This window comes from Bos javanicus, chromosome 12 (genome assembly GCF_032452875.1).
Source record: "Bos javanicus breed banteng chromosome 12, ARS-OSU_banteng_1.0, whole genome shotgun sequence".
Taxonomy (NCBI): domain Eukaryota; kingdom Metazoa; phylum Chordata; class Mammalia; order Artiodactyla; family Bovidae; genus Bos; species Bos javanicus.
The window spans coordinates 71416844-71440790 of NC_083879.1; the positions used below are offsets into that span (position 1 = coordinate 71416844).

General features: G+C 41.0%; 1 protein-coding gene across 1 annotated transcript in view; it reads left to right on the plus strand.

Annotated features, from left to right (window-relative positions):
* The window catches only part of LOC133258040 (ATP-binding cassette sub-family C member 4-like), a 158901-nt gene that overhangs the window by 69346 nt on the left and 65608 nt on the right, over nucleotides 1-23947 (plus strand). The window contains 5 exon segments of the mRNA XM_061434375.1: nucleotides 2471-2550; nucleotides 15622-15709; nucleotides 15712-15771; nucleotides 21870-21989; nucleotides 23668-23778. Coding sequence (XP_061290359.1) covers nucleotides 2471-2550; nucleotides 15622-15709; nucleotides 15712-15771; nucleotides 21870-21989; nucleotides 23668-23778 — 459 coding nt within the window.

Sequence of the window (23947 nt, forward strand, 5' to 3'; positions counted from 1 at the left end):
AAATGGGAATAATTGGTGCCCTTCCTGTTTCACAAGACTGTTGTGAGGATTAAATAAGACTGTTTAATTCAGCATCTTGTGCAGATTTATTCAACACATGTTCCTTAGTCCAGGCGTTGTGAGGAGCACAGCATGGTAAACTGCAGAGGCCCACAGAATCTCATCTTATAGTGAAGCTGGAGTGAGGAAGTGATTGGAAGAGTCTTTGCTATTACAGCTGTGAGGTCTCTCTACTTTGCCTGTTAACATGAAAACTACAGTCATAAATTTGCGAGCATCAAGTGTGACTGAATTTCTGTTATCACAGCCTCTGAGTGGTTGTGACCACTGTTAACCAGGCTCTTAATGACCTGTAGGCTTCTCCAGATGCTGATTTATTTTTCAAGGATTTGGAACCAAGTTTAAATCTTTAAGATCACTAATCCTAGAGCAGCAGGCATACCAGTGTGTATCTTGTTTCCCCCTCCTGTGTCTATTATCAGAAATTCATTCCTTCAAGAAAATAGAAGCCCAAATAAGTATTGCAAAGATAGGACCAAAGGTTTAGGGGCATCAGTTATTTACTCTTTTAGAAGTATATTAAATTGAACTCTTCTCTGTGTTTATTTTCAAAAGTAGAATTTTTAGTAAATGATTTATGGTGGTCTTTGTTTCTGGTATGTGATGTCAAGAAGAGAAAAACCACATATAGTGGTATTACTTGTTACCAAGTTCAAGCTTGCTCTGCTTGTCTCACAATGCCAATAAGTCTTATAGACGACATGTTAAGGCAAAGAATAATGACTTTATTTGGAAACCTGGCAGACTGAGAAGATGACAGACTGATGTCTCAAAATAACCATCTTACTGGAGTCTGGATGCCTGGTTCTTTTACAGAACATAGGGGAGAGGAAGCGAACGAGGAAGTGAAGTCAAAAGGCCAGTTATCTTGTACAATAAGAGGGCAGTTTTTCTGCAGCCATTCACAGGTGGTGAGAGTCAGATTGTCTCCCTGTGAGCTGATAAAAGCCAATTTAGTTTAACATTCAGGCAGGAGGGCAGGGTTCCCTGACAAAAACAATGCATAGCAATGGTCAAAGAAACAGATCCAGCATGGAGTCAAAATTGGCTCCTCCCTGCTACAGTTCCTTTGGTGTGGCCCTCCCCTGTCTGGGGCCAGTGTCCTGCTCTTTCTCATCCTGAGTCTCCTCATGGTGCACCATCCTTGAAGGGGTGGCTGCAGAGTCCTGATGGCTGCAGCATCCTTTGTTTAATGATGTAACAGGTGACATTTTTAGTTCACACGAGATATTTACCAGAAATTCTCATATTCTATCCTGCAGCCTTAAGGATATACTATTATTGTGGATTCTGAGAAGAGAAGTAAAATCAATGATAAGTGACTCTTGGTCATTTAGTAATATTTTAGTTTTCCTGCCTACATCCCTCTGGTCTTCTTAGATGCTTATTCATAAGTCTGTGCTTGTCACATCTGGTATACCTCTGAAAATAGCAGCTTATTATCCCAGTAGTAAACTTACAACTTGGAAATGGCCACAAGCCATAATTTCCCAACATGTGAGCTGCTGTGAGCCATCTGGAGGGGAAAAAAATTGCAGAGAGGTTATAATTATGTTTATTTAAAAAGTATCACTTGGCAAAATTAATCTTGATAATTAAAGCAAAATTGGTATAACAATTAGGATTAACTTAGGTATTTTGCAACTATTTATTTACCAATTTAGCACTCGGAGTAAGTCTTAGATGGGTTGGATCTAAAGGGAGGGAACATTCTCAAATCCACCAACCCTTCCTGTTACTGCCACAAGATTCCCCCATTATTGTAGAAATCAGGACTCAATTTCAATTCCCCATCCACTGCCATTTGGTCATATTTTTGTTTCTCTTTAGGTATCATCCTGTTTTGTCTTTATTTTTACCACTGACATTGGCTTATTTCATATGAATTTGTAATATATTTAATTTGTTGTTGTGTTACCACTAAGTCATGTCTGACTCTTTTATAGTCCCATGGACTGTAGCCTGCCAGGCTCCTCTGTCCATGGGATTTCCTAGGTTAGAATACTGGAGGGGGTTGCCATTTCCAACTCCAGGGCATCTTTCTGACCCAGAAATTGAACCCCTGTCTCTTATGTCTTCTGCACTGGCAGGTGGACTTTTAAAAAAATATTTATTTATTTTTAGGTGCATGGGTCTTTGTTGCTGCACATTGTTGTCGCTTTTTCTGTTGCAGAGCTCAGGCTCTAGGCACATGGACTTCAGTAGTTGTGGTGCACAGGCTTAGTTGCTCTGTGGCATGTGAAATCTTCCTGCACCAGGGGTCAAACCCATGTGCCCTGCACTGGGGACATTGTATTACCAGGAAAGTAAATACAATACTTCAAAAATATTGTTTTGATCTGTTCATGAATTATTTCTCTTAAAACTCCTATCTGAGGAAATGAGTAATTTTTGTATCCTATTCTTGCAGGAAGAATTTTAAATCGTTTCTTCAAAGACATTGGGCATATGGATGACTTGCTGCCCCTGATATTTCAAGATTTCATCCAGGTAATGTACCAGTCCTGCTGTACCAGTCCAGAGTTCTCACAGGGAAGAGCAGAGTGCCTGTTTCTCAAGGATTTTTCACAGGGACTGGAGGTGGGCCTTTCACCCTGGTAATGTGTCCTGTTATCTTCTGTAAGAGGCTGTGTTTTTGAGAGAGAGGTGTGGCTGTGATTGGGAGGCTGAGTTAACATGAGTAACCCCTGGGGCAGGAGTGGCTACACAATCATGTCAATGTTCCTCTGAAGCAGCGACATGCTGGGTAAATGGTTCTCCCTCTGCCTTCCAGGTGTCTGGTGTGGATTCCCTTTACTGTGAGCACATTTCATAACAGAGAGACAGTCACTCACCTCTCATGGAAAGATAACCTAGATTAACTAAATTATGCACTGTATTGGGCTTCCCAAGTGGCTCAGTGGTAAAGGATTTACCTGCAAATGCAGGAGATGCAAGAGACATGGGTTCAATTCCTGGGTTGGGAAGATGCCCTGGAGAATAGAATGGCAACCCACTTCAGTATTATTGCCCAGAAAATTCCACAGACAGAGAAGCCTGGCAGTCTATAGTCCATGGGGCTGCAAAGAGTTGGACACCATTGAGCACGAGCATGATGCGTTGTAGTCCCACAGGGGACAAATATCTGCTGCACCATTTTATTTGGATAAAGCCAGGTGTGGTTACTTACAAATAAAAGATTGGTTAAAAATAAGGTGAAAATAATACTTTAACAAGGACAATGTTGTTTAGTTGCTAAGTTGTGTCCGACTCTTCTGTGACACCATAGACTGCAGCCCACCAGGCATCTCCATCCATGGGATTTCTCAGGGAAGAATCCTGGAGTGGGTTGCCATTTCCTTGTCCAGGGAATATTCCTGACCCAGAGATCAGACTTGTGTCTCCTGCAGTGTAGGCAGATTCTTACCACTGAGCCACCTGAGAAGTCCAACAAGTTTAACAGCGAGAAGCTTTGAAGATATGAAGGCTTTTAAGCCAGTAATTCGATTATGGGATCAAAGTCATCTCAGAAAATGTCTTTTGTTTTTGTAGACAGTTTTTCTTTTCATAGGCTGATTGCTCTGTGCTAAGGTGTCTTATTGCCAAATTCAGACTTAAATTGAAGAAAGTTGGGAAAACCACTAGACCATTCAGGTATGACCTAAATCAAATGCCTTATGATTATATAGTAGAAGTGAGAAGTAGATTTAAGGGACTAGATCTGATGGACAGAGTGCCTGATGAACTATGGATGGAGGTTCGTGACATTGTACAGGAGACAGGGATAAAAACTATCCCCAAGAAAAAGAAATGCAAAAAAGCAAAGATATCTTACAAATAGCTGTGAATAGAAGAGAAGTGAAAAGCAAAGGAGAAAAGGAAAGATGCACCCATTTGAATGCAGAGTTCCAAAGAATAGCAAGGAGACATAAGATAGCCTTCCTCAGTGATCAGTGCAAAGAAATAGAGGAAAACAATAGAATGGGAAAGACTAGAGATCGCTTCAAGAAAATTAGAGATCCCAAGGGAACATTTCATGCAAAGATGGGCTCAATAAAGGACAGAAATGGTATGGACCTAACAGAAGCAGAAGATATTAAGAAGAGGTGGCAAGAATACACATAACTGTACAAAAAAGATCTTCGCGACCCAGATAATTACAATGGTGTGATCACTCACCTAGAGCCAGACATCCTGGAATGTGAAGTCAAGTGGGCCTTAGGAAGCATCACTACGAACAAAAATAGTGGAAGTGATGGAATTCCAGGTGAACTATTTCAAATCCTAAAAGATGATTCTGTGAAAGTGCTGCACTGAATATGCCAGCTGTAGCCACAGGACTAGAAAAGGTCAGTTTTTATTCCAATCCCTAAGAAAGGCAATGACAAAGAATGCTCAAACTACCGCACAATTGCACTCATCTCACACGCTAGTAAAGTAATTCTCAAAATTTTCCAAGCTAGGCTTCAACAATACGTGAACTGTGAACTTCCAGATGTTCAAGCTGGTTTTAGAAAAGGCAGAGGAACCAGAGATCAAATTGCCAACATCCGCTGGATCATCCAAAAAGCAAGAGAGTTCCAGAAAAGACATCTATTTCTGCTTTATTGACTATGCCAAAGCCTTTGACTGTGTGGATCACAATGAACTGTGGAAAATTCTTCAAGAGATGGGAATACCAGGCCACCTGACCTGCCTCTTGAGAAATCTGTATGCAGATCAGGAAGCAACAGTTGGAACTGGACATGGAACAACCAACTGGTTCCAAATATAAAAGGGACTATATCCAGGCTGTATATTGTCACCCTGCTTATTTAACTTCTATGCAGAGTACATCATGAGAAAGGCTGGGCTAGATGAAGCACAAGCTGCAATCAAGATTGCCAGGAGAAATATCAATAACTTCAGATATGCAGATGACACCACCCTTATGGCAGAAAGTGAAAAAGAACTAAAGAGCCTCTTGATGAAAGTGAAAAAGGAAAGTGAAAAAGTTGGCTTAAAGCTCAACATTCAGAAAACTAAGATCATGGCATCTGGTCCCATCACTTCATGGGAAATAGATGGGGAAACAGTGGAAATGGTGTCAGATATGTTTTTTGGAGCTCCAATATCACTGCAGATGGTGATTGCAGCCATGAAATTAAAAGACACTTACTCCTTGGAAGGAAAGTTATGAACAACCTAGATAGCATATTCAAAAGCAGAGACATTACTTTGCCAACAAAGGTCCGTCTAGTCAAGGCTATGGTTTTTCCAGTGGTCATGTATGGATGTGAGAGTTGGACTGTGAAGAAGGCTGAGCACCGAAGAATTGATGCTTTTGAACTGTGGTGTTGGAGAAGACTCTTGAGAGTCCCTTGGACTGCAAGGAGATCCAACCAGTCTATCCTAAAGGAAATCAGTCCTGAATGTTCATTGGAAGGAATGATGTTGAAGCTGAAACTCCAATATTTTGTCTACCTGATGCAAAGAGCTGACTCCTGGTTCAGGAGGTGGAAGAAGCTTTTAGGAGGTGACCTTTGATCCCAGATGAGAGGGAAAGGCCGCTGTGAATGGTGGGGCAAAAGGTGCTGGTGGAAGCCAAATTTCTGTGTGGGACCCAGTCTTTCTTTCTATCACCAGCTCAGGGGGGAAAGGGAAGGGGCTGGAAGGTCCTTTTTCAGCTATGTTAGCATACTTGTGTTCAAACTCATTTTTTATGATTTTGCTTATCCCTGTTGTATTTGATAAACCTTAGAAGATTCTTGATCATTTTTGTTTTTATGAGATGGCTGGATGGCATCACCGACTTGTTGGACGTGAATTTGAGTGAACTCCGGGAGTTGGGATGGAAACGGAGGCCTGGCATGCTGCAATTTATGGGGTTGCAAAGAGTTGGACATGACTGAGCGACTGAACTGAACTGAACTGAAAGTGTTTACTCCATACAGTTTCCCTCATCTAATTCCTTCTCATTCCCTTAAATGAAATTTCAGATAATTTATTTAATATTTGGTGATAGTGATGCCACCTGTGGCTAAGGAAAACCCTGGACTCTGAGTAGTGGTCTACACTGCAGGACAGTCCACCCCCTCAGGTGATTTCACTCAGAGACCACATTCCAACAGACAGACGATCATGAGTTTGTGCACCATCCTGTGCCCTGACTCGTAACAGCCACCAGCCTGTTCAGTCACATTATATAAGTGGTTGGGCAAATTGGATCTGTCCACCATTTCAAAGGATGAAGGAGAGCAGCATAAAAAAGTCAATTTATGTGGTGTGATTGTACCTGATAATTATTCATTATGTCAACAGCCTTAAAGTGTGGCAGTGCAGAGCCCCACAGTCTCCCTTTCCAAGCCTCCATCCGAGCTCTCCCTCTTACCATCTCTGCCCCACAAAGCCACACTGTCCTTTCTGTAAAATGGAGAAAATAACATCCACTTCCTAAGTTTGTTGGAAAGATAAAATGAAATTCATTTTAATATTATTTTTTGCATAACATCTAAATGCATGTTGAGCACTAAGTATCTATTTTTAAAATACCACATGTGTGTTTTAGGTAAGAGAAATAGTCTGATGACAGTGGTATTTGCTGTAGTTCAGTTGCTAAGTCATGTTCAACTCTTTGTGATCCCGTGAACTGCAACACACCAGGTCTTCCTGTCCCTCACTATCTCTTGGAGTTTGCCCAAGTTCAGTGTCATTGAATCAGTGATGTTATCCAACCATCTCATTCTCTGCTACCCTCTTCTCCTTTCGCCTTTGGCAAAGTGGCATTATTTTGCATTAAAGTTATTATCAGAGACAGTTTCAAGGCCCATAAATATCATCTCATGAATTTGTATCACAGAGATTCCAGGTTTGTAATCCTTGAAGATATTGATGGATACTTTCTTATATAGACTCACAAAATAAAAATAAGTTGTTTTCAAGATAGACCATTGAGCATTAACTATTTCAGAGTAATGTAATTTTCAAACAATTTGCCAAAGTCCCAAAAAAACACTGAGTAAGAAGTCTAAATTATCTACAATTCTTGTCATTGAAATCATCATCTCCAAGGAGTCTTCCTACTGCTAAAACAAGTGAAAATGAAGGTGAGATGTGGAAGTTAGGCTTAGGCATTGTAATTTTCCAAAGAAAAGGTTTAGGACTGCTCTGAGCATGTGAACTTGCACACAGCTGCTCTCAGCAAAATACTGTAATTTATTGAGGAAAACTAAGTTGCAAAACGCTTATTCCCCACACATCCCTCATTCAGGAAAAAAAAAAAAAAATCAGCAGCTTGGCAGAGCTGAACTAGTCTTCACGTCCTTGCATGGTCACAAAGGGCTAATCCTGAGGGCACTTGGGTGACCAATGGCGGCCATGGTGGGACCACCAGGGACCGTGTCATTCCCTCCTCAGCACACACAGAATGCACTGACTGCAGTTTTATAAAGTGAAAATGCCCAAGAAAAATAAAATGTGAAGGAGGTATCCTCAGTCATTTCTTTCCAGAGAGGGGAGTTCAAAACAACAGGCCACTGCATCTGGATATTGAGAATGAAGCCTGAGACTCAGTGTAATAGGTTATTATGGGTCACTTGCTTTTGCAGCCTTTACTTGTCTCAGCACCACTGACCCTTGCATTTCATTGTGTGGAGATGTCAGGGAAAGTGTGTACAGAGTATCCAGCCTCTCCCACTGAACAATGAGTTTGTCATTTTGAGATCTCTGTGGGTGTTGATCCCTTTCCCAACCCCTTCCTCAAATTCCCCTTGGGGATGTTTATTTTTAATATATATTTAATGCTAGTCCTTTGTGGATATTTTATTCCTGTCAGTGGCTTGCCATTTATATCCTTAGTGGAGATCAAGGTTTAATTTTGATGAAGTCTAATGTTTACCTTTTTTTTTCTTTCGTAGTTGGTGTTTTTGTATCCTAAGAAATCTTTGCATATCCTTAGGAGTGTGAAGATAATTTTCTGTGTTCTAACTTTTTCGATATTGATGCATCTTGCACTAATTTTTATATGTGAAAGAGTAATTAGTGGTTGAGTTTTATTTTTTCCAATTATTCTGGACATGTTTGCTAAAGACTTTTATGCATTGGATTAAGGAAATCTGCATCTGTATAATTTATTTTGTTCCTCAGTAGTTGCAGGTTATGCCAATATTTTGATCCTTATACCAATACTGCATTCTTAGTTACTGTACATTTTAATAAGAGATGAAACCTGTAGTTTAAATTGTCTAACTTTGTGCTTCTTTGTCAAGTTTGCTTTGATCATTCTGGATTCTTTACTTTTATGTGTCAGTTTTAGAAGTCTTTCAATTTGTTTTTAAATAAAAGCCTGAAAATTTTATTAATGTTTCCTTTTAGCTATAGAATATTCAAGAAGTCTGAGTCTTAACAATGTTGGATCTGCAATTACTAGTATTTGTCTCTCTCTGCTTATTTAGGTCTTCTTTAATTTTAGAAATATTTTGTAATTTTTAGTATAGACATATTACACTTCTCTGGTTAAATTTATTCATGCATATTTGTTTTTCATAGTATTATTGGATTGTTTTTTTTAATTATTTATTCATTTATTTTGGATGCACTGGGCCTTCTTTGCTATGTATGGGCTTTCTCTAGTTGCGGTGAATGGGGGTGACTAGTTGCTGTGGGTGAGCTTCTCATTTAGCTTTTCCTATTGCAGAGTATGGGCTCTAGGGTGCATGGGTTTCAGTAATTGTGGCACATGGGCTTGGTAGGTGCAGCTGTCTGGTTCTAAAGCCTGGGCTCAGTGACTGTGGCACATGGGCTTAGCTGCTCTGCACATGTGGTTCCCAAACCAGGGATCAATCCCATGTTCCCTGCATTGGCAGGTGGATTCTTAACCACTTGGACCACTAGGGAAGTCTTGTTTCTGATACCATTATTCACTTGCTTGTTGCTAGTCTATAGAAATATAGTTGATTTATTTGTGAATTAACTTTGCATTGCCTGGAGTCAATAGTGGCATGTTTTTTATTTTTTTTAATTCTATAGGATTTTGTCCATATGCAATCATGTCAGCTGTAAATAATGGCAGTTTTGTATCTTCATTTCCAATATCTATGACTTCTATTTCCTTTTCTTGACTTGTTGTGGCTAGAGTTTCCAGTTAGTGTTAAAGAGAATTGGTTAGATAAGATAATCTTGTATTCTTAGGGCAAAATCTTTCAGTAAATTTTTCATTACAAATAATATTGATTGCAATTTTTAGGTAGGTATCTGTTATCAGATTGAAAATGTTTCTTTTAATTTCTCAATTGTCAAGAATTTTACTTTTTTAAAAAAATGAAAATAGGTATTGAATTTTAACAAATATTTCTTCTACATCTCTTCAGCTGGTCATACAATTATTTATCTTTACTCTTTTAATGTGAATTATAGTGATTGGTATTTGAAAGTTAAACTTAACATTCCTGGAAAAGAGTTTACTTGGTCATAATGCAGCATCTTTTTTTCTGTATTGCTGTATGTAGTTTGTCAAGAATTTCTGGACCTGTTGTTCATGAAGGATATTGGTCTATAATTTGCTTTACTTAAAATATTTTGTCAGCTTTTGTTATCAGAAGTATGTCAGTCAGTTCAGTCGCTCAGTCATGTCCAACTCTTTATGACCCCATGTACTGCAGCATGCCAGACTTCCCTGTCCATCACCAACTCCCGGAGCTTATTCAAACTCATGTCAATCGAGTCAGTGATGCTATCCAACCATCTCATCCTCTGTCATCCCCTTCTCCTCCTGCCTTCAATCTTTCCCAGTATCAGGGTCTTCTCTAATGAGTTAGTGCTTTGCATCAGGTGGCCAAAGTATTGGAGTTTCAACTTCAACATCAGTCCTTCCAATGAATATTCAGGACTGATTTCCTTTAGGATGGACTGGTTGGATCTCCTTGCAGTTCAAGGGACTCTCAAGAGTCTTCTCCAACACCACAGTTCAAAAGCATCATTTCTTATGTATCTTCATGAAAATACATGGGAAATATTTCCATTTTTAATGGTAAGTTTAATGTCAGCTTGACCAGACTACATTCCTCAGTTATTCAGTCAAAAGGTGATCTGTGTGTTGCTCTGTAGGTATTTTGTAGATGTTTTGGAAGTCCATAATTAGTTGATTTTAAGTAGGGACAAAGCCTCCCTGAAATAAAAAGAAATTCTGCTTGTAGAGAACAGTATCAGCTCCTGCCCAAGGGTTCCACCCTGTCCTTTGTTACAGGAGACCCTGAGTATTTTGGACTTGCCCAGTCAAGTTAGATTGTGGAATATTACCTTTTTATATTGCTAGATTCAGTTCATTGGTATGTCATTTAATATTCCAAGACAGTTTGGTTTGCAATTTTTCTTTCTTTTAATGTCTTTATCTGGTTTTTATATCATGATAATGCTGGACCCTGGAAAAGTACCGGGAAAAGTTTGGTAAAACTTTTCTGCACAGTGTTTTTGTGAAGCCCTCTGAACTTACAGTCTTTTCTTTGAGAAATTTAAAAATTATGTATTCAGGGAATTCTGTGGTAGCCCAGTGGTCACGACTTGGTGCTTTCACTGCTGCGGGCCTGAGTTCGATTGCTGGTAGGAAAACTAAGATCCCACAAGCTGCATGGAATGGCCAAAACAATAAAATAAAGTAAAATTTTAAAAAAGAATTCAAATTCTTAGATCAATATGCATTTATTATGATTTTCTATATCATTATGTTAGTTTTATATGTCATTTTTTAAGACATTTGTCCTTTACATTAAAATTTAAAAGTTTATCTGCACAATGTTTATTATAGTCTCTTTGTAATGCTTATGTTATCTTTTGTATTAAAATGAAAGCTGAAGTGTTAGTTCCTCAGTCATGTCTGACTCTTTGTAACCCCATGGACTGTAACCTGTCAGGCTCCTCTGTCCATGGGATTCTCCAGGCAAGAATACTGCTATAGGTTGCTATTCCTTTTCCAGGAGATCTTCCCAACCCAGGGATCAAATGTGGATCTCCCCTATTGCAAGCAGATTCTTTACCATCTGAGCCACCAGGGAAGCCCAATCTTTTGTGTTATCTTCTTTTAATTCGTGTGAATTGTAAATTTTCTCTCTCTCTTTTTTTTTTTTTCCTTTTGCATTTTGTGGTGATTTCAAAGAACCACGCTTTGTGTTTGTCGATTTTTCTGCTTAGTTTTCTTTTTCATTCAGGTCTTTTGTCATTTAGTTGCTTAGTTGTGTCTGATTTTTTGTGACCTCATGGACTGCAGCACGCCAGGCTTGCCTGTCCTTCACTATCTCCCAGAGTTTGTTCAAACTCGTGTCCATTGAGTTGATGATGCCGTCCAACCATCTCATCCTCAGTCGCTCCCTTCTCTTCCTGCCCTCAGTCTTTCCCAGCATCAGGGTCTTTTCCAGTGAGTCAGTGCTTCACATCAGGTGGCCAAAGTATTGGAGCTTCAGCATCCAATCTTTCCAGTGAAAAATCACCATTGATTTCCTTTGAGATTGACTGGTTTGATCTCTTTGCTGTACCAGGGACTCTCAAGAGTCTATTTTTTTTTTTTCTATTTTCATTCTTCTACATACTTTAATATGCTGTTTTCTTTCTTTTATTTATAAGATGGATTTCAAAACCCTTGATTTTAACTTTTTTTAAAGACTTTTTTCTTTTTTAAAAATTATTTTAATTTTATTGGAATATGGTTGATTTACAATGTTGTATTTGTTTCAGATGTACAGCAAAGTGATTTAGTTATACATGTACCTATATTCATTCTTTCTTAGGTTCTTTTCTCATATAGGTTATCACAGAATGTTAAATAGATTTCCCTGTGATATACTTTTATAGTGCTCTTCTTTTTAAGGTGTACCATGATAAATTATAAAATAAGAGGACTCCAGTCTTAAATTTTGTAATATCGTTGAACTCTGACAAAAGTAGAAAGGAATCTATTGATCAGTGAGATACACTAAACATGAGGGAAGAGATACACCATGTTTCCCTAAAGCTTCCTATCATGCTGGTTAGCAAACTGTGAACCAAACCCCACTACTCACTCTTCAGTGGAGTTAGCTATGACTCTAAGTTGGGAGTGAATTGAAGGATATCCAGGTCCCAGAGCTTACGTGGTTGTGAAAAGACCCAAGGCAGTCAAATGAGGGATGAAGAATGTGATTAATATATCCCAAGCAAAGGCCAGGTTTAGAAAAGCTTGGTCTTAGGGTTTGTACGTGGGTGTGTACGCTTGTTAGTCATTCAGTTGTGTCCGATTCTTTGCAGTCTCATGGACTAAACTGCCAGCCTCCTTTGTCCATGGAATTCTCCAGGCAAGAATTATGGAGTGGTGTGCCATTCTTTTTTCTAGGGGATCTTCCCAACCCAGGGATTTTGTGTGAATTTTTCTGAATTATGAAAAATCACCATTTTCTCTCAAGTGAAAGATTTCGTCTAAGAATTTTTTATTTGATTATGTGGATTCATAGACTTTGGATAGAATTTCCCAAATGGTGTAGTCCAAATGGGAAATATATAAAAATAATGATTCTCCTTATCTGGGGAATATCAGGACTTGGGTCACTTGCTTCTGGGTCAATATGCTTCTTTCTATATACTCATCACTGTCTCTGTTCCATAGTCTGACAGAGGTACAGAAGCACAGGCCATGGTGATGTGGTCCATCAGATGGGCCTGGAATCCAACCAGGTGGGGGTAACTGTGTGTGTAGCTTGAACTGGGCTTTTTGGCATTCCCGAGAATGTAGGAGAAAGAAATGAGGTTGGCTACAAGGAAGGGATTTATTGTGTGTTTATTGTACACTAGGATCTTTTGTTTCCTTCTTCAGATGTTAACTTCTTGCTTAGATATTATTTTCATCTTCTATAAACTTCTATAAAGGGTTTGAGATGGCTGGCAATAAAAGATTCACAAATGTACATAAATATAAAAGTAAAAGTTCTCAGTCATGTCCAACTCTTTGGGACCCCATGGACTGTAGCCTGCCAGGCTCCTCTGTCCATGGGATTTTCCAGGCAGGAATACTGGAGTGGGTTGCCCATCCCTTCTCCAGGGGATCTTCCAAACCCAGGGATCAAACCTGGGTCTCCTGCATTGCAGGCAGATTCTTTACCATCTGAGCCACTTGGGAAACCAATACATTGTGTGTGTGTGTATGTATAATAAAGCTGTTAGAGGCACCCTCCTTGAATTGCTTTAGAATTTAGGGCCATGAAATCTGAACCTAACTCCAGAGTTTCTGAGAGCATTAGTAATGGGTCTTCAGTGGGTACCTAAGGAAAAAGCATTGGCACAGCTTCCATGGAGCCCTTCATTTTCATCTTACCTCTGCTTCCCAGGCTACGTGCCAGGCTGGGTTAGTCATAAAAGGCCCTCACCTGGAGTGGTTTAGTCACTCAGTCTTGTCTGACTCTTTTTGACCTCATGGACTCTAGCATGCCAGGTTCCTCTGTCCATGGGATGTCCCAGGCAAGAATACTGGAGTCAGTTTCCATTTCCTTCTCCAGGGGAACTTCCTCACCCAGGGACCAAACCTGGGTCTCCTGCATAGCAGTCAGATTCTTTAATGACTGATCCACCAGGGAAGACACCTGGGGAGAGCCAGATTATTGAAACGGATGAATGTTGTTCATCAAATGATGCAAATCTGCTAAAAACCAGTAATTTGGATTTTTTTCTTTTAATAATTAACACTTTAGGTGTAGTTTTTTGTTTTTGACAAAAAACAATGCAAGTCAAGTGACCTAAAGGCTAGACATAGAAGGAGCTGGAAGGACCCCTCCATATGAACATGAAGGTTGTAGCCTGGTAGGATGCACAGTCAAGCCAGTGGCTGAAAGAAATTGTTTTCTGTAGGTCTAATAGGAGGGCGGTCAGACAGCCCTATTTTTCTCCACTTATGATTAGCATTTATTCATTCAGAACTCCATGCTCTTCACTCTGAGTTTTCTTTTGATACCACAGCAGAGACAGGGAGAAACAGGAAAAGCACATGGGTCTCTATCCAGATCATGCAGTTTGGTTCCCAAGGGCTCCTGGCCAAAGAGTCACAGTTCTGGTTGTTTGTTCCTCCTACCTGCAGCTGTGGCTCTGGGATTCCCTGATTACAAACTGCTCCTCTCTTTCTCCAGGATAAGCAATACCTTACTGGGAAACTTTAGGACAACCACTTACCCTCCCAACTTCATCATTTCTTATCTTAAAGAATAGCCAGTGTTAACTCAGACAAGCATCTCAGCCTTCTCATTCCAGCTCCTTTTTTGTCAAAATTTCCATCAACTGTGATTACTGCCTGCAAGTCATTCATGCCATTCTTTCTATTTGTTAAAGAAGCCTATAAAATCAGTCATGAGTCTTAGAATTGTCTAAAAATATTGAGGTATTCTTCGCTGTATTTCCCCATCCCCCTGTGCAGATCACCATGAATTTGTATCCACCTGAGACAAACTTCAGAGACCCTGGCCCAGACTGGGTGAATCTGCATGCCCCCACTACCTCACCTCACTTTTGTAGCAGGCAGATGCTAAATGTTGATTGCATTCTTATTGCCTGATACTGTCCTCCAGAGTATCATCATACTTTTCCTGATAAAGATGGATGCTTAAATCAGCATCAACCAATGATTTCATTTATTGTTCTACCTGCTGTCTTTTTTAGACCTAGATCATTTCCTATGAGAAAATCATCTCAGGGGATATTTTTGTGATGATTAAGAGAATGCTCATGGAACTCAGCACAGGGCCTTACACACAGTACACACACTGTAAATGGAATCTGGTGTTGTTATAATAGTTAACCTTTGGAATGGGCATTTTAAATACTTAGTATAATGATAGAAAGATGGCTGTATGTTGGGGGCAAGCTTAAATATGTCATAATGGCTCATGACATGGGGTTCCCAGCTCCGTGACTTAGGCTTTGCAGTTTCCATCAAGTTACTTTTCCTCTCCCTGTGCCTCACTGTCTCCATTTGTAAAATTAGATAATACTGTTACTAGATACATTACACTGAATTTGTAATTTGTAATTGCTGCTGCTGCTGCTAAGTCACTTCAGTCGTGTCTGACTCTGTGCAACCCCATAGATGGCAGCCCACCAGGCTCCCCCGTCCCTGGGATTCTCCAGGCAAGAACACTGGAGTGGGTTGCCATTTCCTTCTCCAATGCATGAAAGTGAAAAGTCAAAGTGATTAACCACTTCTTTATCCCTACATGGATAGCTGAAGCATCTGGATTCCTCATCTGTAATGCTTGCTCACTCCTCTCTCTAGTAACACCCGCTGACTCCTGATAGTTTGAGATGCAGCTCCTACTCTCTGAGCCTCAAATAGTCTCATCTGTTAAAAATAATAATTCCTGCCTCAAAAGGCTACTGAGTGTATCACAAGAGCTGATACCTAGAAAGTTCTTATCAGAGTGTTTGGTGCATGCAATAAACATCATGAGGACCACCTATACTTCTATTTCTTTGGAAGGGAAAGCATTCCCTGCTGTTTCAACAAGTTTCAAGGAAAGGAGTTTAATCCTAACAGATCAATAAAATTTATCTTTGAAAAGTATCCTTGACATGAAGGCCTCTGTATTTTCTCTATTTCAGACATTTCTACTTGTGATTGGTGTGGTGGGCGTGATGGTGGCTGCAATTCCTTGGACTGCTATACCTGTGATTCCCCTTGGCATCATTTTCTTTTTCTTCGGCGATATTTCTTAGAGACATCACGAGATGTGAAACGCCTGGAATGTACAAGTGAGTACCAGGGCTCTCAGGTTGGGATGGCAGTGCAGTCTATCTTCCATTTATGCCTCAATTAACCAGACCCCTGAAACTCTGCAGACTGTTCTATGGTATTTCTCACTGTTAACATTAGGTGATTGAAAGTTATGGACCCTGAGAGTAGGTTTGGCCCTTAAGGCAAATGGAGCTGGCAGCGGGTCAGCTGCCCTTTGCATTTTATCCCAAGGAGGATGGATGTGAGCACCATGAGGACAGGAACCATTTCTGTCTTGTTCATGACCTATGTCCTAACACAGAGTATCCACTCTGTTAATACTATTCTTGAAAGTATTTAATCATGTTGGAACTAATGTAGAAGGAAAATAGAGAATTGTTCTTCAAAAGAAAGTTGAGCGCTGAAGAATTGATGCTTTTGAACCATGGCGTTGGAGAGCAGACTCTTGAGAGTCCCTTGGACTGCAAAGAAATCTAACCAGGCCATCCTAAAGGAGATCAGTCCTGAGTGTTCATTGGAAGGACTGATGTTGAAGCTGAAACTCCAATACTTTGGCCACCTGATATGAATAGCTGACTCATTTGAAAAGACCCTGATGCTGGGAAAGATTGAAGGCGGGAGGAGAAGGGGATGATAGAGGATGAGATGGTTGGATGGCATCACTGACTCAATGGACATGAGTTTAGGTAAACTCTGGGAATTGGTGGTGGGCAGGGAGGCCTGGCGTGCTGTGGTTCATGGAGTCGCAAAGAGTCAGACACAACTGAGCGACTGAACTGAACTGAACTGAAAGTTACCAGAAATGACAAGGAAAGGAAAAGATTAGGGAAAGGAAAGGAGACCTCAGGAAACATATGTCAAAAGTGATATATTTGAAAAAAATATTCTTTCACATGTTCTAGTAAGTTGCAGTTGTTAAAAGTATTGGAAAGATGTGTGATAGTCGCTTAATCACGTCTGACTCTTTGAGACTGCATGGTTTGTAGCCCATGAGGCTCTTCTGTCCATGGAATTCCCCAGGTAAGAATATTGGAGTGGATAGCCATTCCCTTCTCCAGAGGATCTTCCTGACCCAGGGGTTGAACCCAGCTCTCCTGCATTGCTGGTGGACTCTGATATCTAAGTCACCAGGGGAGCCCTATTGAAAAGATAAGCCCTTTTATTTTCATGTCTGCTCTTTGTCATTTTCAGTATTTGGGGTGATAACCACACTGTTTGAAAGCTGAGTGGTGAAGAATTGATGCTTTTGAACTATGGTGTTGGAGAAGACTCTTGAGAGTCCCTTGGACTGCATGGAGATACAACCAGTCCATCCTAAAGGAGATCAGTCCTGGGTGTTCATTGGTAGGACTGATTTTGAAGCGTTTGAAACTCCAATACTTTGGCCACCTGATGCGGAGAGCTGACTCATTTGAAAAGACCTTGATGCTGGGAAAGATTGAGGGCAGGAGGAGAAGGGGACGACAGAGGATGAGATGGTTGGATGGCATCACCGACTCAATGGACATGGGTTTGGGTGGACTTCGCGAGTTGGTGATGGACAGGGAGGGCTGGCGTGCTGCGGTTCATGGGGTCACACAGAGTTTGACACAACTGAGCGACTGAACTGAATTGAACCACACTGTTTGTGTTCCCCTTTCTGAAAGCTATTCATAGAAGTGATGCTGAAAATAATCCCCTAGGAGAACTCAGGAGGGGGATCGGTTCAGTATGTATTTAGTTGATAACTCCATTCACCTTCCTAGTTTTAGAATAATGGGGAACAGAGGCATCCTTGGTGGTCCTGTGGTTAAGACTCTGTGCTTCCACTGTGGGGGCAACCAGTTTAGTCCTGGTTGGGAAACCACATCCTGCAAGGTGCAGCAAAAAACAGAATAATGGGGAACACATTTTATGATTCATTAGTCTATTCTACAGGTAATCACAGATGATGAAATAATCAAATTTTTCTCTTATTATTGCACACATTTCATAAGTATTAAAACAAAAATAAGGAAAATAGATTGTTATATATTTTTAAAAGTTATAAAAATAACCAAAAAGTAAGGAGAGAATATGTTTGCATCAGAGACCTCAACCTTGAATAATTATTGGAGATTAATACCAACTTAACCTTCTAGAAACCAAGCCAAGAACAGACGCATGTTGAGTCTCATGCTTCTCTGTATCTACTAAGTGGAAAAAAATCTCAGTTCATCCAGTCAGAGGAGTTTTATTGTGGCATTTGTATGTTTTGTTTTTAATAATAAACACTTGAGGTACTTACCTTTATTTGCAAAAAGAATAGTGATCATCAGTTTCATAAAATCTGTAGAAGACATTTTCACTCATCAAGAGAAGCAGCTAACGTCCTGTGAGGTCGAGTTTGGCGAGGTGTTTGGATGGATGGGGAGCAGTAGAGTCCAGGTGTGTGTGCAGTTCTACCTATATGACTCAGTGGGATGGTAGGACCTGGGGAGGCAGAAGAGGAAGTGATGAGCTCCATCCAGTCTTCTGTGTAGACAGGGTTCAGACGTTTTATGGTTTGAGGCCACTCATGAGATGGAGTCATTCAATAGTCTTGTCACAAAGCAGGTTCTCTGGCACATTGAGAGAGAGGTTGTTCCAGAAAGAATATTTGACAGAATTTTTGCATGGGGCAAGGGCTATTTCCCATTCACATGGAAGTGGAGAAATGGGCTCCTTCTGAGGCTTTTGTCAAGAAGGAGTACACGATTTTCCCAGTATTTGATCTGGAGAGTCTGAGAACTTTGGCACCATCACTGTGGATTATTTGGATTTTTTGCACCGAGTAGGCTGAAACAAGTTAAGTTCAGTTCATTTCAGTGGCTCAGACGTGTCCGACTCTTTGCGACCCCATAAATTGCAGCACGGCAGGCGTCCCTGTCCATCACCAACTCCTGGAGTTCACTCAAACTCACGTCCATCGAGTTGGTGATGCCATCCAGCCATCTCATCCTCTGTCGTCCCCTTCTCCTTCTGCCCCCAATCCCTCCCAGCATCAGAGTCTTTTCCAGTGACTCAACTCTTCGCATGAGGTGGCCAAAGTACCGGAGTTTCAGCTTTAGCATCATTCCTTCCAAAGAACACCCAGGGCTGATCTCCTTTAGAATGGACTGGTTGGATCTCCTTGCAGTCCAAGGGACTCTCAAGAGTCTTCTCCAACACCACAGTCCAAACACATCAATTCTTTGGTGCTTAGCTTTCTTCACAGTCCAACTCTTACATCCATACATGACTACTGGAAAAACCATAGCCTTGACTAGACGGACCTTTGTTGGCAAAGTAATGTCTCTGCTTTTTAATATGCTATCTAAGTTGGTCATAGCTTTCCTTCCAGGGAGTAAGCATCTTTTAATTTCATGGCTGCAGTCACCATCTGCAGTGATTTTGGAGCCCAGAAAAATAAAGTCTGTCACTGTTTCCACTGTTTCCCCATCTATTTCCCATGAAGTGATGGGATCAGATGCCATAATCTTCATTTTCTGAATGTTGAGCTTTGAGCCAACTTTTTCACTCTCTTCTTTCACTTTCATCAAGAGGCTTTTTAGTTCCTCTTCACTTTCTGCCATAAGGGTGGTGTCATCTGCATATCTGAGGTTATTGATATTTCTCCCAGCAATCTTGATTCCAGCTTGTGCTTCATCCAGCCCAGCATTTGTCATGATGTACTCTGCATATAAGTTAAATAAGCAGGGTGACAATATACAGCCTTGATGTACTCCTTTTCCTGTTTGGAACCAGTCAGTTGTTCCATGTTCAGTTCTAAGTGTTGCTTCCTGACCTGCATACAGGTTTCTCAAGCGGCAGGTCAGGTGGTCTGGTATTCCTATCTCTTTCAGAATTTTCCATAGTTTATTGTGATCCACAAAATCAAAGGCTTTGGAATATATAGTCAATAAAACAAGTTAGACAATACATTTAATCCAGGTACCCCATCCTGCATACCTCAGATAACCATATGCGGTAGCCAGTTGATTAGAATGTTTATGTTCTCTATCTAGGTGGTGGTGGTGGTTGTGTTCAGTCCCTCAGTCGTGTCTGACTCTTTGACCCCAGGGACTACATGCAGCATGGCAGGCTTCTCTGTCCTTCACCATCTCCCAGAGTTTGCTCAAACTCATCATGTCCATTGAGTTGGTGATGCCATCCAACCATCTCATCCTAGGGCTGAGTGGATTGTCACCTGGCCCCTAGCCCATGCTGTCCTCCCCCAGCCGAGGGTCTCCCATTCTCTCTTAGCCCCAGTGTCTCACAGAAGGAAGCCTGCCTCTTCCTTCCTTATAGAATTGGGAACACTAAACACAAGAGGAGGTTCTGTGTCTTTACCTATTTGTACCTCAACCCCTCTAAATGTGCAGTGCCCAGATGCATGTTGGTACTGGCTGAACTGTCATCAGACAGGCATTCAGATACTGGACTAAAGAGTGAGAACCTGAAAACAGTTTGGAGTTTCACCCTTGATTCTTTCCCCATAATTTTATAAAATCTCTGAAGCCTCCTGTAAGATGCATTACTAACTTCCCATAAACAACCTAATTGTACTAACAGGTCTTCTCTAGGAGACACACAGGTAACAAAGTGATGTCAGTATTTCCTGCTGATACAGCACAAGTTATCATTCACCCCCAGACAGGGGTCACAGGCTCACTATGTGTCCCTGACAACAGCAAGTTACAGCCTCATTCATTGGAGGAATGAAAACCCCACCAGAAGTGTCCTCCCTGCTTGGCAGCCTGCAGCCCACCTGTTCCCTGATGTGCAGGAGCCTGACCTTGATGCTTGTGGTCAGTGTGCTCTTAGAAAAGAAGGCAGGAAATGAATGGTCAGTCATGTGACACTAGGCCCAAACCCACATGTAGTCACTCAAAAGAGAATGGCCACTAAGGCCACTGTCAGATTCTAAAAGATTGATGTGGATGTCACACGCCGCAGTGACCTCAGAACACCAGGACAGGTATCTAGCAGGCAGTTAATAAAATGTCCATCAGGTTCCTGGAATGGAAGTCAAGACTGTTCAAAGGCTCCTCGTCTGCCAGGTCCTGTGGGCACAAAGGTGGTGCAGCACCGGGTGATCCGTGACCCGCACAGAGGTTTCTGGCGCAGGTGCAGGGAGAGGCCCAGGACAGGGGAGGCAGCAGACTGTCCACTCCCCTTACTCGTCTCACCCTGTCCTGTGTCTGGCTCTGGTGCAGGGTTGGGGATGTACTGACTCTATCCCAGCCCTTATGTTACTCATCTGAGGTGGAGACGGCCCACAGGTTACTCAACAAAATTCAGTGTGGTGAGGACTCTAATTAGGAATTAAATTTTAAAAGGCTACTGATTCAAAAATTAGTGAATGGTAATTCACTACCATTATTCTTCACTTCACTACCCAATAGTGAAGGGTAATTACTCACCCATGAAAAAGAATGAAATATTAGCATTTGCAGCAGCATTGATGGACTTAGGGAATATTATTATTTGTAAACTAAGTCAGAGGAAGATAAATACGACATCACTTATATATGGATCTGTATACAAAATAGAAATAGACTCAGAGACATAAAAAACAAACTTACAGTTGGCAGAGGGGATTGGGAAAGAGGGAAGAACAAGTTAGAAGTATGGGATTAATAGACATACTGCTATTAATGTGTCAAATAGACAACAACAGGGAATTACTGCAAAGCACAGGGAATTTTATTCAGTATCTTGTATTAACCTGTAATAAAAATATAATCTGAAAAAAAATAACTGAATGACTATACTATATACCTTAAACTAGCACATTATTGTAAATCAACTGTACTTCAATATATTTTTTAAAAATTGTCAACAATTTCCACCTGGTGAGATGCCAGAAAAGTTTGGAGGGAGGCGTGTGTGAGAGGGTCTTGATGAAAGAACAAGAATTTCTTTATCTAAATCTAGCTGTGGTTTGAATTTGATCAAAAATAGTTTCAAGGAGAATCTTTCATTCCCAGGTCATTAAAGTGAGGCTTGGTGTGGGCAGGAATTTGAGGGTCACATGGAGGATTCCCTTTGATGGGATGTGTGACCACAGAGCCCGGGAGGCAGTGGGTTTCCTTGCATCCAGCCTTCTTGACCTTCTCTGTCTCTGCTTCCCCAGCACGGAGCCCGGTATTTTCCCACTTAGCATCTTCTCTCCGGGGACTCTGGACCATCCGGGCGTATAAAGCTGAACAGAAGTTTCAGGAACTGTTTGATGCACACCAGGATTTGCACTCAGGTCTGTAAGTTTCTGGAGATGGTTTCAAAGGATGGGATGTGCTCCCTTCTGAGGCTGGCCTCCCTCTCAGGTGGCCTGGCTGCCCACACCTCTCTCTGTGTCACCCCTCATCCCCCTCTGCACACCTGCCTCCCCCACCCCTTCCTCTCAGCATCCCCTTAGTGCTCCCTTCTTCCCTGTCATCCCCTGCTTTTCTCCCCTGACTGGCTCGCATTGTCCTTGCATCACTGTGCCCTGTAGACTTCTGTCTCTTTAGGGTAAGAGTCAGCAAACTTCTTTTTTGTGAAGATCCAGATAGAAAATATTGTAGGCTTGTGTGCTGTACTGTGTCTGTTGCAACTACTCACCTTTGCTGTTGTAGCACAAAGACAGGCAAAGATAATACATCAGAAAATGGCAGTTTCTGTGTTCCAATAAAACTTTATTTACAGAACCAGGTGGTAGCTGTTCTCACCCTCCAGACTGCGGTTTGCTGACTCTCTTCAGAGAGTGGAGGGTGGCAGATGTGATTGAGGAAATAATTTCCTGATTTGCCACCCACTTGATTATGTTTTTATCAGTGAATTTTTTTCCCTAGGTAGAAAATTCAGAATTTCCTCTAAGTCTATAAAATCCAAGCTAAACTTTCCAATAATTATTGTATTTTGAAGATAAAAATGGCATTTTGAAAGTCACATGCAGGTACATATACACAATGGAGTATTACTCAGCCATTAAAAAGAATACATTTGAATCAGTTCTAATGAGGTGGATGAAACTGGAGCCTATTATACAGAGTGAAGTAAGCAAGAAAGAAAAACACCAATATAGTATACTAACGCGTACATATGGAATTTAGAAAGATGGTAACAATAACCCTGTATGCGAGACAGCAAAAGAGACACAGATGTATAAAACAGTTTTTTGGACTTTGTGGGAGAGGGAGAGGGTGGGATGATTTGGGAAAATGGCATTGAAATATGTATAATATCATATATGAAATGAGTCGCCAGTCCAGGTTCAATGCATGATACTGGATCCTTGGGGCTGGCGCAATGGGACGACCCAGAGGGATGATATGGGGAGGGAGGAGGGAGGAGGGTTCAGGATGGGGAACACATGTATACCTGTGGCAGATTCATTTCGATATATGGCAAAACCAATACAATATTGTAAAGTTAAAAAATAAAATTAAATTAAAAAAAAAAAGAAAGTCACATGCAGTTCCTGTTAGCTGATGGTCACATAGACATTCTCTCCTAAGAATAAACACTGCAGGGCCCTGTGGTGAGGGCAGAAGGTGCTGGAAACAGTGTGAGCTGTGCTCTCTGCTGTGTGAGAGCTGGGAGCAGTTGACCCTGTGAGAGGATGATCTTCACGCTGAGGCCCAGCACTGCAGAGAATGCACAGATGAGATGATTTTCCATCTTCCTTCTTGTGATCTTATTTCTGTTGATAACCTGTGGGTTGAAATTTTCAATGCATGCTTCCTGGACTGATTCCTGTGTGTCCCATACATTCATTGTCTTGTGTTAGAACCTAGTTTTATAGAATCTTCAGGTTCCTTGGGTATGTAACTTTGCTGTCCTACCTGTGTAAAATCTTCTGTAGCTCAACTGAGAAAATATTCTCCCTCATGAGAAGCAGCTAACATGGTTTTTCTGTTTATATATTACACTTATTATGGTTCCAAATCCAGAGGCTTGGTTCCTGCTTTTGACGACGTCCCGATGGCTCGCTGTGTATCTGGATGTCATCTGTGCCATCTTTGTCACTGTTGTTGCTTTCGGGGCCCTGATTCTGGTAGAAAGTAAGTACAGATATGAATACTTGTGGTATGTTTACACTTTTTAGCTTTTTTTTTTGTAGTTATTAAACTCTTGTCATCTATACTCTTTATAGATGTCTAATACATACTCTTTGATTCTAATGAATTGTATTAAAGTGTCTGCAGTATGTGACTCTACAGTGTGGTCCAT